Source organism: Frieseomelitta varia, unplaced genomic scaffold, assembly GCF_011392965.1.
Source record: "Frieseomelitta varia isolate USP_RPSP 00005682 unplaced genomic scaffold, Fvar_1.2 scaffold_407, whole genome shotgun sequence".
Classification (NCBI taxonomy): domain Eukaryota; kingdom Metazoa; phylum Arthropoda; class Insecta; order Hymenoptera; family Apidae; genus Frieseomelitta; species Frieseomelitta varia.
In genome coordinates, this window is record NW_025110154.1 from 312523 (window position 1) to 329962 (window position 17440).

Below are 17440 nucleotides of genomic sequence, written 5' to 3' on the forward strand. Positions count from 1 at the left end.
AAGAAAACACGTTTATCGACGATCCGATTTGTCTGTAGTTCTACGATTAAAATACGCATTTTCTCAAAAAAATGTTCAAACGCAGAAATAATTTTAAACGATAACCTAGACATTTACATCCTACGTGTATTCTACTGCGTCACAATATACTGTAATATTCATCCCTGATTACAAAGCTGAATAATAAAGTTGTTCAAATTTCAAGTTCGATCCTCTCTTTCCAATTAAAGTACTTTCGTCGTTTGAAACATAAAATTCAAGCGTCCGGAGATACTTTCGAGCAGATGTATAACATATAGATGTACACAGAGCCACGAGTCGCACCTCCACATTTCGAACAATATCCGGGTACTTAAAACCCACCCCCTTCTACCAGACAGTAGAAGCGTGTCAGCCCTTGTGATCCTCCCTCTCTCGTCAGCTCGTCTCGTCAGCGTCTCGCCTTCCTTTTCCGCGGCGGGTTCCAAGGTCGGCGTGCCTCGGTTGGAAGTCGAGGCCAACACACGAAGTCGAGAAAAGGGCGGTAGAACCGCGCGCGTCGACGAAGGGCAGCCGGAAGAAGGAGTCTACGGATAATGATCGATACTGCCGGCACAGAGGGACTGGATCTCCCTCCGAGGATCGGAGACGGCTGCGCTCTCGCTCGTCCTTCTGTCTTCTCTCTCTTTCTCTCTCTCTCTCTCTCTCTCTCTCTCTCTCTTCGCTCGCGTTAGTTGGCGCGCGTCGAAATTTTCCGCGTCTTTGGGTCCTCTTGATCCTCCCTCCTCTTCATCTCGGCTAGCGGGCAGAGAGAGAGAGAGAGAGCTTCTCCCACGTCGCGAGACCAGCAACTGCGCCCCCTTGGAAAATGAAAAGGCCCCTCCACCGGCGCTCCGAGTTTTCCAGTAACGATCGGTTCCCTTGCCCGGGGTACGAGTAGCGGGTAACGCGTCGTCCCTCTGCCCTCTCCTGGCCCTGCCAGCACAACCGACCGCCCTCCCTTTTCGTCCTCAGGCTCGGATCGGCGCGGCGCGGAGCCCTCGCTCGCCGAGCGGGTTCACGCGACCGCGAGGCTTGCATGCCTCCATGTTTGTTGCCGTTTTTACGGAAACGACGACGAGAAGAGTTTTCGTCGTCGGTTTTTGTACCTATCTGTAGGTCGATTTGGAAGAAATCTAGCGGCAATCGTTATTTTGTTGCTGTATGTTGTTTTGGTTAGTAAGCAACGTTAATGTCGGTTAATGTAGAATTTGGAAAGTTGAGAAGCTTTGAGAATGACTCTTTTTCTTTCGTTCTTGGGGGGGAAAAACTTGCCGAGGTGCGTGAATTTTATTCGATTCAAGGGAAATTTGTCGAGACGCGTGGATTTTTTTCAGAGAAGATTCCACTGATTTTTCCTTACTTTAATTATAGTTCTCGGAAGAAAAAAAATCAGAGAAGTGAACTTACGATTGTACGAAAATTGACTTTTACATATCATTCGATCTCTTATTCTTCGTTCAAAGAAGTTTTAACATTGGTCGAACATTGTGCGAGAATTGATTTCAGGTTGGCTGGATCAATTTCGTACATTCTTTGTTTTTCTTTCTTTTGCTTTATATTTGTGGAAAGTTCGAGCAGAGATACAGGGGATGGTTAAGGGAATATTTTCGAGGAAGATTTCTGTTGTTTTAACTTTCTTCGACGGGGGCAGCTTTTTTTCTCTAGGACGGCTTGTTGATTTTGACGTTTCACCTAAGAGAGAGACCGGAGGGAAATTTTTTACAGGATACATGAAACATTAATAAGGTGAAAATTAAATATTTATTTGACTGTTAGGATAAATATTGTATTGTGGAAACTGTGTTTAAAAATGTTGAATCTTTTCATTTCTCACTTGTGCAAATTTTATGTACCTACCTTTTAATCGATGGGGTTCTTCTTATCTGGGACTAGTCATTTTTATAATCTTTCTAAAAAATGTTAACTGTTTATAATAAATATAACGTTCCCCAGAGGAAAACAGATTTCAATTTTTTATTAAAGTTGTCGAGGATAACTCGATTTTCTATGATTTTCCACGTTCAATCAATTCAATTTTAACGCCACAAGCAATATCCTATGTCATTCCCTATTGAAAAGCATCCAGTACGCTTCGATATACAATGTACCCCAGTATAGATAAATAAAAACGCGCCGACGTTACGAAAATATTATAATACCTCCTATCTGAAGTTGCGAGAACATTTTTCCAGTCCTTTTTTCTTCCAGAAAATGAAATTTCAAACGCGTTAAAATGAAAAATTTTATTCTACTTGGCTGCTGTTACGAGAACTTCGCCACGTTAATATGAATTTTAATTCCCGTTGAAGTGAAAAATACGAAATTGAAATATTTTATTGCTACTTTTATCGACTGCTAAATAAAACGAATAGAATCTTTAGATACGATTCTTCCAAACCCCTGGTACGAAAGTACTTCGTCAATTTCGAACAAACTTGATGTTGTTGGTCGGGAAAGAAAAAAAAATAGGAGAAAGAACGAAATTACGCTTTAAACCTATTACTGCCTTAAAACGCCCAGTGCCCACGCGTCGTTTAAATCCTCCGCAGCAGTACGACAGATTCATACCGATACTTTCGAACTAAAATTCCTTTTTCTACGCCTCTCCGCAACTTTTCTCTCCAGGAGAGTTTCCCTCCCCGCTCAACGAAACTATAAGCCCCGGTGTCCTCCGCATGATTCTCCCTCGTGTCCTCCATCCGCTGCAGAAGGCAGCAAGATTCCGATCCGCTCCTACAAGTGCGCGTACGTGCGTTTCCACAAATACGCGATCTGATTTAAAAAAAAAAAAAAGGAAAAAAGAGTGAAACTGGAATTTCTCCGGGAAACTTGCTCCTTCGAGAGCCCTTAATCGTCCATCCAGCGCGTCCGTCCCTGCATCAACCCCCGATCGAGCCCCCGCATCCTCTTTGCAGCCTCTACAAGCAGCAGCCGGACGCCCACGCGTCTTCGAGGCACGATCTCGTGGCCCCCGTAATCTACCCCCGGGCTGCGCGCGCATCCGCCGCGGCGATCGGCCAACTCCGTCACCCCTCGGTGGCCGGCTCGAGCGTCTTCGGCGGCGGTCGGCCGGCCCGCGACAAAGAAAGACGGAAAGCGGCAGCCACCGTCAGTACGGTGGACGCTCTTCCCCGGAGCGCACCTCGAATTTGAGCGTGATTCTCCCGACACTTACGTCGTGCACGCGCGCAACTGGTGATCGATTCGCACTTCCGCCACCGGCCCGCCTCCTTCGAACTCCGCTAGATCTGTCAAGGTCATTCGGTGACAGCCAAATAACCGCACAAAGGTGCATGTCGCCAACGGCGACTGGGTGTCCCACGCGTGTTCTTCATTCCCGTCGCGTCGAGGCGTTTCTTCTTTCTTCTTTTTCTTTTTTTTCTTTTTTCTTATTTAACCTTCGATCTGCAGAGATGTTTTTTTTTTTTTTTTTTGGAGTTTTGGGTTGTCGAGAGCGAGAAGAATTGGTGGAGATTTAGGGTTCTTGTTTTCTCTTACGATCTGCAGGAAATTTCTTCGGTGTGATCCTCCTCTATTTGTGAAAGATATAATGATGCTTTGATTTTTTTTTTTTTTTTTTAAGATTTTTCGTAGTTGGTGATTGATAGTAAATTCTTCTGCGATTTAGTTGCAATGTTGGTTTTGTTTATTGAACTTTGAAATTCTTCGATTCGTGTGATCTCGTGTTAAGTTTCTCATCTTTGTTTGGTCGGCCTACCTGATTTGTAGCAAATTTTTTCCAGACTTTAACTCGTGGCAGTTCAAGAGAGTTTCGTTTCAAGAAACATTTGGCGGTTAAATTTTAAAATTATTCTTCGATCCGGTTAATACAGCGCTTGTATAAATTTTGACACGTCGTCCGTCTACTCGAATCGTAAAGCGCAGTAACGTGCACGCGGAAATCATTAATTTCACGTTTATTTAACCAGCAACAATAACACTATTTTCTCTCACGTTCGAAAAGTCGGCGCATAAAACAATCCTCGTCGTATCTTTCCTTTTTTTCTTCTTTTTTTTTTTTCTTTTCCTAGAAAAGAAGATGTCTCTGTGGTACAAACGCCGCTACATCGAAGCTTGTTTATTGAACGAAAAATATTGACATCCTTTGTCGAGCTTTGCCTGTAATACAACATTTTTTATCGTGAATCCGCCCTACGTTATACAATACCGATTCGCGATATTAATGCATCGTTTTGTTTGCTTTACGTATCGAGGAGATATCTGCGACGGAGAATTGTAAACGCTAGAATTTATCTGAACGATAAATTTACACGTGATGGCCAGTCAACTGGCCATGAAATTAAAATTCTTTCGTGGAGTAACTCGATTTTTGTTGGTTTGGGGGAAAAAAAAAAGAAAATAGAAAAATATGACGAAACGTTGAGAGAGGGAGACGGCAGTCAAAGTGAAAACGTCAATGTCAGAAGTTTTAACTCCGACGTCACGAGACACATAAGAAAATATCTTAAATCACGATTAATAATAATTTTCTTCGAAGAACCGTTCTTTGTTACTCTGCAGAGAATCAGTTGTGTTACTCAGACTTTAAACTTTGTGTTTTCAGGGATTCTTTGTTCTTTCCGCAGCTAGAAGCGTAGAAACTCGATAATCGCGCACAGCAACGACGTTATTATCTGTAGGAAAGCACTATCGTTGAACTCGTTGAAACGATTTAACTTATTAACGTTCAAACTTCCTATTAGCAAAGTGTGACAGCTAATCACCACTGATAATAACCGATCGGTCAATTCGACGTTGGCAAAATCGTGCTGACATGCATTACTCTGTCGTATCGTTCTTTCATCGAGTTACGGACGACTGTAGATTTTTAAAATTTAAGATTAATGAATATCAATTATAAAATTCAGTTGAATTAGAAATTTCAAAATTAAGTGATTTAACTGTAAATTTTCACGCAAGGTAGTAAGTGGAGTGAATTAATGTCAACATTTCGCACGATCATTAGAGACGATGTTGAATGAATAACAAGGTTAATTCAAATGTTTCTTGCTCAATTTCAGTCAGGATAGACGCAACTAGTGTCGAAATCGCAAATTTCGCATCGTCGAACGAACGAACTCGCAGTTAATGGCCGATAGTCGATACGAAGTGACACGCGAGTGACACCCAGCCGCTGCGTGACGAAACGTCGTTGTCGAAACGTTTTCTCGTGGTCCCGATTTCGAAGGCTCGTTCGAATAAAATAAAACACGATGACTCACGAAACCTGTTCGCAAGTCGCTGCTTCGACGCGGATGTTCAGAAAACTTGCGAGGAGGTAAAAGCGAACCGTGTTCGCATTTTGAAACAATTTGGATAGAGTTGAATTATTATTGTTTGACGAAAGATTTTTCTTAATACACTTGAACCTCTTGCGCTGGGAAGACGTGCCACGCATGTTTTCTAACAAATTGTAACATTTTTTCGGTTTTAAGTATATTTCAATGTAACCCGGGCAAAGTAAATAATAAATTCATTACTTCTCAATAATTTCTATCCAGTGATATCATACCGACGAGTTCAAAAGAAAAAGAAAGCGACGAATTATTGCATACGGTTTGGTCACTCGTTATGGTCCGCAATCAGTTGCCAGCGCAAGTGGTTAAACAATTAATTTATTCAGATATTATTTCTGTCGCTGTCACGTTTTGAAAATTTCGCCGAGACATTATTTAAAATTCTACTACTAATTGCACAATTCACTTTTACCTTCTGTCGTCAATTCGTCCGTTATCAATAAATTCACATTTTATCTTTCGCTTTCTGCGAACGGGTGAATGGGTTAATTTGTTCAATGCCAGAAAAAATTTTACGATTTTTATAAGAAACGCGACACTCTCGAATCGCAAAGTCGTAGTAGTTACATCCAGCATCGAACACTTCGAGATCAATCAGCATCCCGACGCACAGTTTGCTTTCGCCAAAAGTTCGCTTCATCGAATCGTCTGTTCAGCAGACCTTTGCACTCGAGTGTACAGAAGAGAAATGTTCGCAAAATTAGTTTTATTCGCCGTAGGTTCCAAATAAATTCGCGAACGTCGAGCAATCGAACGAGACGAGAGAAAAAAAAAAAAAAAGAAATAATCGAGGGCAAAGGTTCGAGATGTTCGTAACGCGTTGTTTTTCGTGATCGTTGTCAACAGTCGGCGCGCAGACCATGAACCGCGCAGACATCATCGAAATCACCATCACCAAACACGGCAGCGAATCGTGAACACGCGAAATTGCGTTCAGAACGCAAATTTCAGAGTCCCCGTTGGCAAGCCAGCCCGTTGGTGATCCAAGGGGAACGTTCGCCTCAGGTCATCTGGTGGAGCTCCGAAACCCACTGCGGGGTTCCGTGATATCGGAGGGACCGAAGCTACGAACGGTGCAAACACGAAATCCCAAAAGGAGGAGATGAGCGGCGTCGGTTTCCTCGCGGCGGTGAAGACATTCACGCCGGGCGGCCGCCGACGTAGACGCTGCGAGAAGCAGCAGAAGGTGCTGGAACTTCCGCCCGGCTACGCCATGCAACCGGACGTCGTGCCCTGCTGGGACGCTGCGCCCCCTATCACGCCGCCGGCCGCGTTCTTGCCCCCCGGTTACAAAAAAGGCTTTCCAGGTGAGCCGATTTTTCTCGCCTCTAGTTCTTCACAGATGGGGGGGGGGGGGGTTGTGAACTTTGGCTGCTGAGCCTTCCAGTCGCGAGAGAAAGATTAACAGCAACTTTGAGTTACACTCAGAGTGGTTTCGATTTCAAAGAGAAACGGTAGCCGTACGGAATGTGAACTTTCAATTTTCATTCTTCAAGAGGAAGATTAATAAATCAAGGTTAGAGATGATTAATAAATTAAATAGGATAGTGAAAATTTGTAAGGGTAGTAAGATTAGTAAAAATACGGTTAATGTGAATTTTCAATTTTCATTCTTCAAGGGAAAGATTAATTAATTAAGATTAGAGATGATTAATAAATTAAATAGCATAGTAAGAATAGTGAGATTAGTAAAAATACGGTTAATGTGAATTTTCAATTTTCATTCTTCAAGAGAAAGATTAATAAATCAAAATTAGGGATGATTAATAAATTAAATAGGATAGTGGAAATTAGTAAGAGCAGTAAGATTAGTAAAAATACGGTTAATGTGAATTTTCAATTTTCATTCTTCAAGAGAAAAATTAATAAAGTAGGATTAGAGAAGATTAATAAATTAAATAAAAATGCGGTTAATAAATAGAAATTATACGTGATGCTTTCGATGCTTTATATTTTACGATGTAACACGTTTACTGAGGAGTGAAGAAGAAAATCGCAAAGCAAACGGCGACGAAAAAAAGAACATGTCGCTTGAAACTTTCGGGGTTACTGGAAATTTGAGAATTTGGGGTGAAATCGAAAGACAGACTTCAGGTTCTAATAATAGGATTGATAATCACAAGTAGATTGTGGATTTTTACGTATTTACGAGAAACTTAAGGGCACTTGAGGAGATAAAAGTGTATGAAATAACTGAAATGCAGTATTAATATTGATCCCTCTTTTTTTTAATTATTTTCACAGATACGTGAATTGAAGTCCGTATTTGCACAATAATGGTCGACCGTTCCATATAATAAATATTTTGGATCAAATTGAAGAAACGATTGACCGATTATGTGAGAACTTGAATGTTGAAAGAATTCTCGTGAAAATTGTTTTATTATCCAATTTCAGCATGTTTTCACATTTGACAAATCCTACAAACTCGCGTGTTCAGTAGTTCATTCAACGCATTCGGAGTTCTCGAAAAAAAATTTTTTAAAAATTACTTAAATATCGAAAACTTGTACCAAGCACGATTTAAAAAAAAAAAAAAGGAAATCTTCATGTCTCGTTGAAAAGTTATCCGAGACGCGAAACATTACGTTCGAGTACGGTGATCGGGCTTCCAATTTACATGTGTAGCCGGTGTGCCTGCAGAAAACGTTAACAAACGGACCGCGTTATCGCGAGGAAACGATGCCCCTGGTAAACAGTTAATCGTACATCTTGCCGGTCGTTTTTCCCATTCGCTTGAATGCCTCTCGTGTTCATGCAACGTCTTTCAATTTCCTTGAACAATACCACTGACCCTGATCGTTTATCTTCATTTAAAACGCCGCTGTGCTTTTCGTTGCGTGTGCCAACTGCACTTTCATTCCCATATACAACGTCGTTCGTAGTTCATTACTTAGCCCTTGTTCGCCCTTGTTTCTCGTTTTTTTATTCTCTCTCTCTCTCTCTCTCTCTCTCTTTCTTTTTTTTCCGAATGAAATCAAACGAAGCTCCCGCGCGGAACGAAAGAAGAGGAAAAATTGAAAAATCAGAAAAGAAGAGGAAAGCGGAAAAAGAAAACACTCAGTTTGCTCCATCAGAGTTCTCTAAACTCTAGCCATGATCGATGAAAGCCAATATAGGCGAGTCGTTTTTTGAACCGCGGTACAAATATTGATATCTCTCGCTTCGTGTTTTTTTTTTTTTTTTGTATTATTTAACGAACGAAGAGAGATTTAGTTATGAATTCACGTATTGTCGAACGCCCCGCTCGTTTTTCTTCTCGCTTCTCCGCCGCCAGTCGGAAAATGAATTTGAAAACGTTCGAGGTGAGAACGACCCGGAGCGTGTCTCCTTTCGGAAAAAGTTCAATTTTTTATTTTCCACGTATTTCGACGTATCTCTTATTGCGCAATTATCGCAGATTATAATAAATCAAATCGATTCGTTCGAACGCATTAATACTATTTTACAAATACGACTTTATTGCATTGATGATTCGTTTGAAACGAATTTGGAAACATGTATAAATTGTGAAATATTTGTGAAAATTGTACACACAAAATATAAACGCGTGAAACTTTTCTTTTTGATAAATCTTCATGTATATATGTGTAAACCAGTATGAACTCCTCAGTTGTCAACGAAAATAACCCCGAAGAAATTCGATTCTCGAATATCAGTTAATTGAAAGCGTAATTACTGTTGGCTTTAAATGTTTCTTTCTCTCTCTCTCTCTCTCTCTCTCTCTCTCTCTCTCTCTCTCTCTCTCGCTGCACAAATGGATTTCATCGTTTTTCAAAAGCCGCTTGATAATTATAGTTTAACAGTCGTCGGAATTGAAAGCGTTTCGCGGCCGGGTCGCCGCTACCGTGAAATTGCAAATTAATCATTCTCGCGATTTTAAACGATCAAATCGAATCACTGATGCGTGCGTAGCGTACGAATGGAAAAGAACAGAGGAAACGTGGGATTGTTTGGAAATTAATAAGCGTCGAATCGGCGGCTTCATCGTTCTTAATTGATATGAAATGGACTGAAGGAAATATTGTTTGCTGAATAAAAAAAAGAAAAAGAAATCTGCCTTGGAATTTCACATTGGGTATTCGAGACGTCGAATTTTTTAAACCTCGTATCCTCTGACTTTCGAATTTCCAAATTTCTTTCTATTCGCAAACTTACGCGTGAATTTTTCGCAAAACCTTCTGAACTCACGAGGTGCCGAAATTCGAACGAAATTATTTCATAATCTCCAAGTTTCACAATTTTTCGATCTCAATGTTGCGAACTAAAGTCTTCGAACTTAACTTGAGACCTCCGAATCGGTTTCTTTAAATTCATCTCGATTGTTAACTCTGCCCGGTTGTTAACGTTGATCAAATATTTAAATCCCGAACAATACGCGAAATACAATTTAATTTTCTCCTGTTATTGCAACCGAGTGGTTGGATTATCGACCAAACAAGGGATGATCGAAGTAACTGCGGGAAATTCGTGCCTTCGTGAACTTGAACCCTCCGTCAGCTTTCATTATATAGAATCAACAGCGTTTCTATCGTCGGCTCGTCGAGAGGTGGCAACGTGCACTCTCCGATCTATTGCTCGGCCAGCCAGAAAATTTTCAATCGAATCTCATCGCGAAACTGAGAAACGCAGTTTGAGAATCGAATCGCAAACCTGTCCCCGCTCTCCGATATCTTCGTCCACACGTTCACCTTTGACCTGCGAGCCGTACAATTGCCATTTAAAAAACGATCTTCTTTTTATTGATGATTCTAGAACTCGATACTCGTTGTTCGCCCGAATAGTTTTCACGGCTGTTTGAAATTTTTACAAGTGCAAAAACGGAGGTAATAATTGTGCTTCGCGGAGATACGACGAAGAGATTTTTTTTTTAAATATTCAACAAAATTTTTTTTTTTAATACAGCTAAAGAAAACAGATGGAACTGTGTACTATGTATTAATATATCGAAATGGTTGGTTTTATAAATTGCAATGCACGGAAATACGACGAAGAGACTGCGAATGTTTAAATGTTTCAGAAATTCTTTTCGAACGTAGTTAAAAATTTGTCTCTTGTTCTGTATATTAATATGTTGAATAATATAAATTACAATAGTATTGAATAATATGAATTTTTCCTGATTGTCGGAAGGAAGAATTGTAAGTATAATTTTATATTCATTAACAATATGAAAAGGTGGATAAAACTTTCTCGTAAGAATCTCGTATAAATCATTATTGGCGTAATTGCGTGAAATGTTTAAAGTGTTCTTCTCGTTTCGCTTTGCATGTGATCGAAGACTAATTTTTCTTCCCCTTTAACAGGAAATCGTTATCCTTTTCGAACGTCTCTTTGGCGTAACTTTTGACTCTACCCGCGTTTTTAATTATAACTTTTTACGCCGACATTTTCCACCTTATTAGAACTTCTTTCTTCTAAATTTAATTTTCTATAAGGCTCGGACGCTCCAATTCAATCAGAAATGGAAACAGCCAGCTTCGTCTATTTAAAGTTCCATTTAGATAATTATTTGACAATCAGGACAGAGCGAGGGAACATTTACGATCTAATGAAATGAAACTGAAGAATCGATAGAATATTTAATTTAAAAAATCGAAGAATTAACAATTAATCAGATTGGTTAATTATCAATTTATTTCTGACACGTGCGAATTTTCTGACAATTACTGCGACAACTTCCGACACAAGTTATCAAGATGGAACTTTAACTGGATGTCAGAAAATTGATTATCATTGAAAAATCCATCAGAATAGACACTTATATTTAGAATGGAAATCGGTAAATTGGAAATATTTACAGATTATTCGATACTTTGTTTCTGTAGTTTAAAACAACAATCGTTAATAGAAAAAAATTGGATACATTTTACTCTAAAAACCACCTGCCTGAAACGTTCAGGAACGTCCAGTTCTTCACCGTTCGCCATTTAAATTCCAAGGAAGAAGAATAGACGAAAGGAAGGGGAAAAAAATTTTAATTACACAGACTCGCGTTCGCGAATCTCGGCGATGTAATGGCCCCAAAGGGGATTCCAAATAAAAAGACGAAGGGGAGGGAACGAATTTCTCTCGCCACTTTCGTTATTCCGAGAAATCTAGGATCGTTCGAGACATTTAACCCGGGTAAAAGGAATTTGGAAGGGATTCTAGTCGTTGGCTCGCTTTAATTTACAGCATCGATTTGAGAAACGACAGTTCACCCCCATCCGGTCGGTAGCGGTCGTGTTCCGAGGGATGGCGAGAGACGAAGAAGAAGGTGTTCCGAAACTTTGTTGGGTGCGGCTCGTCTTTTTGTCGAGGCTGAATTAATTCGATCCGCTCGGGCAAAAAGTTGTTCGAGATTAAAGGAGGAAATCCGCGGAAGGAAGCTTCCTTCCTTCGAACTTTCCGTGAAGAAACCACCCCCTCTAAACGCGTATAATATATTATTAAAATCGAGCAGAGTGGTAAATAACGGGCTGTCGTCTCTCGTTGTCAATTCGCTTCGTCTCTCCTTTCTTTTTCGTTTTATTTTAATTATTTTATTCTCGGATTGAGAGACAGAAATGTTTGAATAAAGTTCAATTTTTTCTGATATTTAGACAATTGATTTTGTTCCATCGTGAAAGGAGCAACTTTAGAATCCAGCCGAACGTGTAAAAAGTCTTCTTATTTTTAGACTCGGATTGGGAGAGTGAAATGTTATAAATAAAATTAAGTTCAATTTTTCGATATTTAGATTATTAATTATTCTGTCGTGAAAGAAACGACTGTAAAAAAAATCCATTTGAATGTGTAAAAACATTTTCTCATTCTCCTATTTTTAGACTCAGATTGGGAAAGTGAATGTTAAATAAAATTAGTTCAACTTTTTAATCTGTCCTGTTGCGAAAGACTTTGAAAGAATCCATCTGACGGTGTGAAAAATTAAATTCCATTGTTTGTAAGATCGAGATTACATAGTTTTCGCAAAATTGAAGAAATATCATTTTCTCGTTTCGTCTTCAATTTTACGCGATTGAAAGAATCGAGATTCGCGAGATGTGTTGGCCAATGTTTCGAGGAAAATGTGACTCACCAGACGGGGAATTCATAATTTTGGCACGAGATCGAAAACAGACTGATTTCCTCGAATTTCGAGAAACGTCTCGGGCCATTCGTTGCGGGAACAAACGATCTCGCGCTGAAGCGGAGAGAAACGTTCGTTCGATGGGAGAAACGATCGAGGAGGGAAAAGGTGGACGTTGAAGCGCGACGAAGAAGAAGTCTGTTTGGCAATGGTGGCTCGGGTCGAGGTCGAGTTTTCGGGTTCTTCGAGTTCTCCTCGCCGGATTTTTCGGAGCTTATTAATGCCGGACGCTCAGTGACAACTGGGTCGAATTTTTCATTGATGAATCACGGAGACGCCGTTCGCCGAATTTCGAGACTCGCGTGTCCCAGTTCTCCTCTTCTTAATATCCACCAGTGGGATACAACATCTGCAGCGCCGGTGATAAATTCGACATTCTGTTGACTACTTGTTCGTATCGCAAACTGCTCGAATCTTTTGCTCGATTTTGATTCGAAAACTTCTGTATGGAAAACGATGCAAAAGATACTGCATTTTGACAATTTTTCATATGAATTTGTGCCAAATTTTGTATAGTTTAGCTACTTTTTATTTACCATTTATTTACTTACTACGTGACAAGAATAAGCTAATTTTTACGTACAATTCAGCCTTTTAATATAATAATTTAATATACAAGGAGGTATGAAATAATGAGAAGATGAAATATTTAAAACGACAAGAGGAGTTTGCAGTTTACTTGTATTACTTTTTATTTCCTCCGTCTCTTTCGAGTTTGGACTTAATTGGGAAATAAATTCTTTCAACTATTCCGGTTGAATAGCTGAAAATTTTATAGACTGAGAGATGTTCTTTCGGTTTTATGAATTTTCTGCCTTCATGGCACAATCGAGTGCCAATCTGAACTGCCATTGTCCATGCAATATTTTTTCGTTCGGCGTGTAAACGATGACTCGCGTCGATTCGCTCGAGGAACGAAATTTCACGATTTTTGCCAAAAAAAAACGTGTTCGACGAACTAACGCGTACTGAAAGAATCGCTAAAAATAAAATTCACGCGCGAAAGGAACGTCTTTCGCCGGAAGAACAGTGAAAAAGAAAACACAAAATTAGAAAGATGCGCGTATCTCTTTTAATTTCATTCATTTAAATAACAACAATTATTTCGATGTATTCTAGAATCTCTTTTCGAATTTCTTAATTTACAAATGCGATTAAGCAAAAATATACAGATTCGAGTCGAAAGAGAGAACTCATGACTCAAGTTTTCTATTTTATAAAAATTTAATTGATAATTCGATTATTTTTTATCTTCTCTCTTATCATTTTATTTATATATCTCTTTTATTATTTTATTGTTTCGTCTTCCTGTTATCTCATATTGAGCTCCTTTTTTTTCAATATTAATTAAAACGCTGGTTCCGATGATCCAAACATGACCGATCATTGATTGTTAAAAATTATCTTTGGCCTTCGATCGTCAGTCATTTTTCGTCGGAACGAACACGCGCCGCGGCGGGTTGCGTCAGCAGAGCACGGCTTAAATAATCTGAAGCGAGGCAACGTATGCGAGCAGCGTTGAAATATGTAACACTCTCTCTCTCTCCCTCCGAAAAGAAGAAAAAAAAAGAAATAAGGAAGAAGATATGGAACATTTTTAAATTCACGCTGCTCGTCTGCCTCGTGTCCGCGTATTCGCGGCCGATTCGTATCACGTTCACCGTGGGAAACAGAGGTTTTTCGGTATTCCAGAAATAACCGGCACGCAACAAATACGTACGGTATTCCAGAAAAAATCCACGGACCGGAATCGGGTGATTACCGATCGGAGAGAGAGAACATCCCGCAATTTCATCACGCAATGTCGAGCGCAGAGCGCAATTACCGACTCGCGGGCGAAATCGAATTAACCAAACTGGGGGAATATACGCATTCTAGGAATAAACGACGGGGGATCGATCGATCCGGGATCAGCGGCATTTTTTTCATTTTTCACTGATTACCTTCTAGACTTTGTCAGACTCGCGGGCGCGTTGAATTCGAAGACACGAAAATTGAGATACGTATGTATTATGTACGTTGAGCGCACGTAATCAGCGAAAATACGCGAGTGAAATATATTATTCAAGAGAAACCAGAGAAACTCTCTCTCTCTTTCTCTCTTTTACTCCTCTTTCGTTCTTCTGCTTTGAATAATTCGAGGAATATTTTAAAAAACGCATTCATTTATTTAAAAATCGAAAGTTCGTCTGGTAACTTGATATTCAGTCGGGTCTTCTTCGAGTGTCATTTTTTCTTTTTTTTTTTTTTTTTTTTTTTTTTTAGAATTTATACGATATCTTAGATGCTTAGGCGTTACAAATACATTCTTCTTTCAAATATTATATATTTATTATTCTTCTCTTGGTCTATTTATAAAATACTCTCACAAAATGGAACACTCTGCGACAAAATGTTTGAGGCGGAACTTCTTCGTTGGAAATACGAGATCGGACTAAAGTTACCATCCAAATATGACAACCAGAGACATTTTTTCATTTTTGAAACTGTTAACAACGAGAACAACGCGAAACATACTCTTTTGGAATGACTCTCATCTCAACATTCTTCCGTGCGAAATAAATTAATTCATTTCGTTTTTTAGAATTGCGATTGAGAACATTTTCCCAAATACTTGACAATGGTTGACATTTTTATATACAATAGTTTGGAGACGGATGTTTAATTCTGCTAAAATCAAACAAATTAATATTATGTTAATTATTAATTAAATTATTATGTAAATTAACAATTAATATGTATTTTTATCCGCAATCTATTGAATTTAAAAACTCTGTGTTATCCTAAAAAGAAATTTAAAAAAAAAAATCTGTTATCCTTGTAATTTTCAATTAACAAAGTTCTCAAGTTGCTCAAAAATGAATCAAGCGTTCTACCGAGTTGAACACAACACGTCTTCGACGCTAGAACTAAAATGGTCAGAATTTACAATCAGTCAATTTACAATTTTTCAGAAGTTTTTTCTAAGTTTGATTTTTGTAAAATATACGAGTGAAAATTTGTACTCTTTTTGATATTTTAAATTTTATTCCTTGCACTCTGATTTCTCTCTGATGCAATTTTTACACTCTAGTCCAATTTTTCATCAAATTGGTCGAAATTAAAACGTCCAGTTTATAATCTTTTAGAGTCGTTTCACAAATTTACAGCGTTGCATTTTTACAGACCTACAATGATTTTTATAAAATGAAAGTTTGTCCTCTTTGTTGTATTATAAACTTTTTTCCTTGCTCTACTCTGATTCCTCCGATGCAATTTTTACACTTGAGCCGTCGGTAGTTCCAGCGTTAAGAGCGATTCGTCGTCGTTGCAACAATGTCCGAACCCTTCGATGTCGTTGTACTACGAAGGAGAACGCTCGCCGCCAATTACTTGGTTCAACTCGTTTCTTGCACGGACGAAAACACGGAATCACGGGAACTTAGACACACGCTGTGAATAGGAATCAACGAGAGAATGCGTCGCGTCGGGACGTACTATTTATGCGGCCTCGTTCGTAATAACCGGTGGCTTGGCTTTCATTCGCGAGGAGCCATCAACGAGACGGTTCTTTCGGATGGAAAAGAGGGTTGAAAAATGGGGTGAAAGCGCCGGGAATGAGTTATTCCATTGTTGTTTCAATGACTAAACTACGCCTATGTGTATTTTGTTTCACACGACTTCGAGTTCTCTATAAACACATAAAAATTCACACAACGTGAATACGGGCTTAATATTTTATTAGAAATCGTCAGAATCGACATTTAAGCATTAACTTTCAAACAGGAACCAAATTATGCTTAAGAACTGTGGATTTGTTTTGTTTCGACTATAAACTAGACCAAAGTATAATTATATGTTTTATATATTTTTGTCCTGTGTTGCACGCAGTTTAAAACATTTCTTCGTACATTTATTTTCATAATTCCATGCCACAGAAATCGCCAGGATCCACATTTAAAAATTAATTTTTAACAGGAAGCAACCAAAAATTATGCTTGAAATTAAACTGCAGATATTTTGGCTTCAACTATGGACTACACTTTCAATTTCCATTCCTGCGTGTTACACGCGATTGAAACGATGATTTCTTCAGCAAAAAATCGAGATATCGTTCTCCATAGTTCCGTAGCGTATAAACCACAATTCCGTTATCGTCATCGTTAACAGCGTTAAACCCATTACTGAAAATCCAGCACAAATGTTTAACTAAACGCGCCGCGATATATGGGAGAAACTGGAAACTCCAGCATGGGAAACGGATCGTTTGGTGGCCGAAGGTCGCGGAATAACAGAACCTTCGGATCAGGAATTAATAATAGGATAACAGCTGGTTCATAATTATCACGATCAATATGTACCCGCTTCGTGTACCGGCTAATTGCACGTTTAATTACGAGAAGCCAACGCTTCCCCGTGCATCGAGCTCGCGATCGAAACGAGGCGAAACGGAAGTGAAAATATCATCGCCCACGTGCAGTCGGTCAAAACAAAGTCGTGTGTATATACAGGGTGTTTCGTAACTTGTGGGACCCACTTCGGGAGCTGATTGTACGCCTAAAAATAATGAAAAGAAGTCATATAAATATATGTTCTATCTGTCTTCGTCTATGAGATATAATGAATTTTCTGTTTTAATTACTTTTACAAAAGATGCTCGAAATGACCAGCTTGCATTTGAAGGCAAGCCTGCACGCGTCTTATCATTCATCTGGTTACTCTCTCTATCATTCCTGGTGTTTCTCGAATTTTTTTTTTGTCGGAAGCATTGCTTTATTCTATTTCGTAGTATTTCAGCATTTTCAATCGATGTTGCCTATACAATAGATTTTAAATGTCCCCGCAAATGAAAATCTAATGGATTCAAATCCGGGGAACGAGCAGACCATGCAATAGGACCTCCACGACCGATCCATTTATTTGCAAAGTGTTGATTTAAAAATTGCATAGCCACTCGGCTAAAATGCGGCGGAGCTCCATCATGCATAAACCGCATACGAATAATTTAATATCGACTGGAACTTCCTCTAAT

General features: G+C 39.3%; 1 protein-coding gene across 8 annotated transcripts in view; it reads left to right on the plus strand.

Annotated features, from left to right (window-relative positions):
• Positions 1–3139: 3139 nt before the first annotated feature.
• The window catches only part of LOC122531627 (phosphatase and actin regulator 2-like), a 71013-nt gene continuing 56712 nt past the window's right edge, over positions 3140–17440 (plus strand). For 6 of the 8 annotated variants that reach the window (XM_043659680.1, XM_043659676.1, XM_043659679.1 and 3 more), the window contains exons 1-2: positions 3140–3310; positions 6165–6625. In XM_043659680.1, coding sequence (XP_043515615.1) covers positions 6421–6625 — 205 coding nt within the window. In that variant the 5' untranslated portion in view covers positions 3140–3310; positions 6165–6420. The remainder of the gene's footprint in view (positions 3311–6164; positions 6626–17440) is intronic. The other 2 variants (XM_043659677.1, XM_043659678.1) reach the window with 2 other exon arrangements.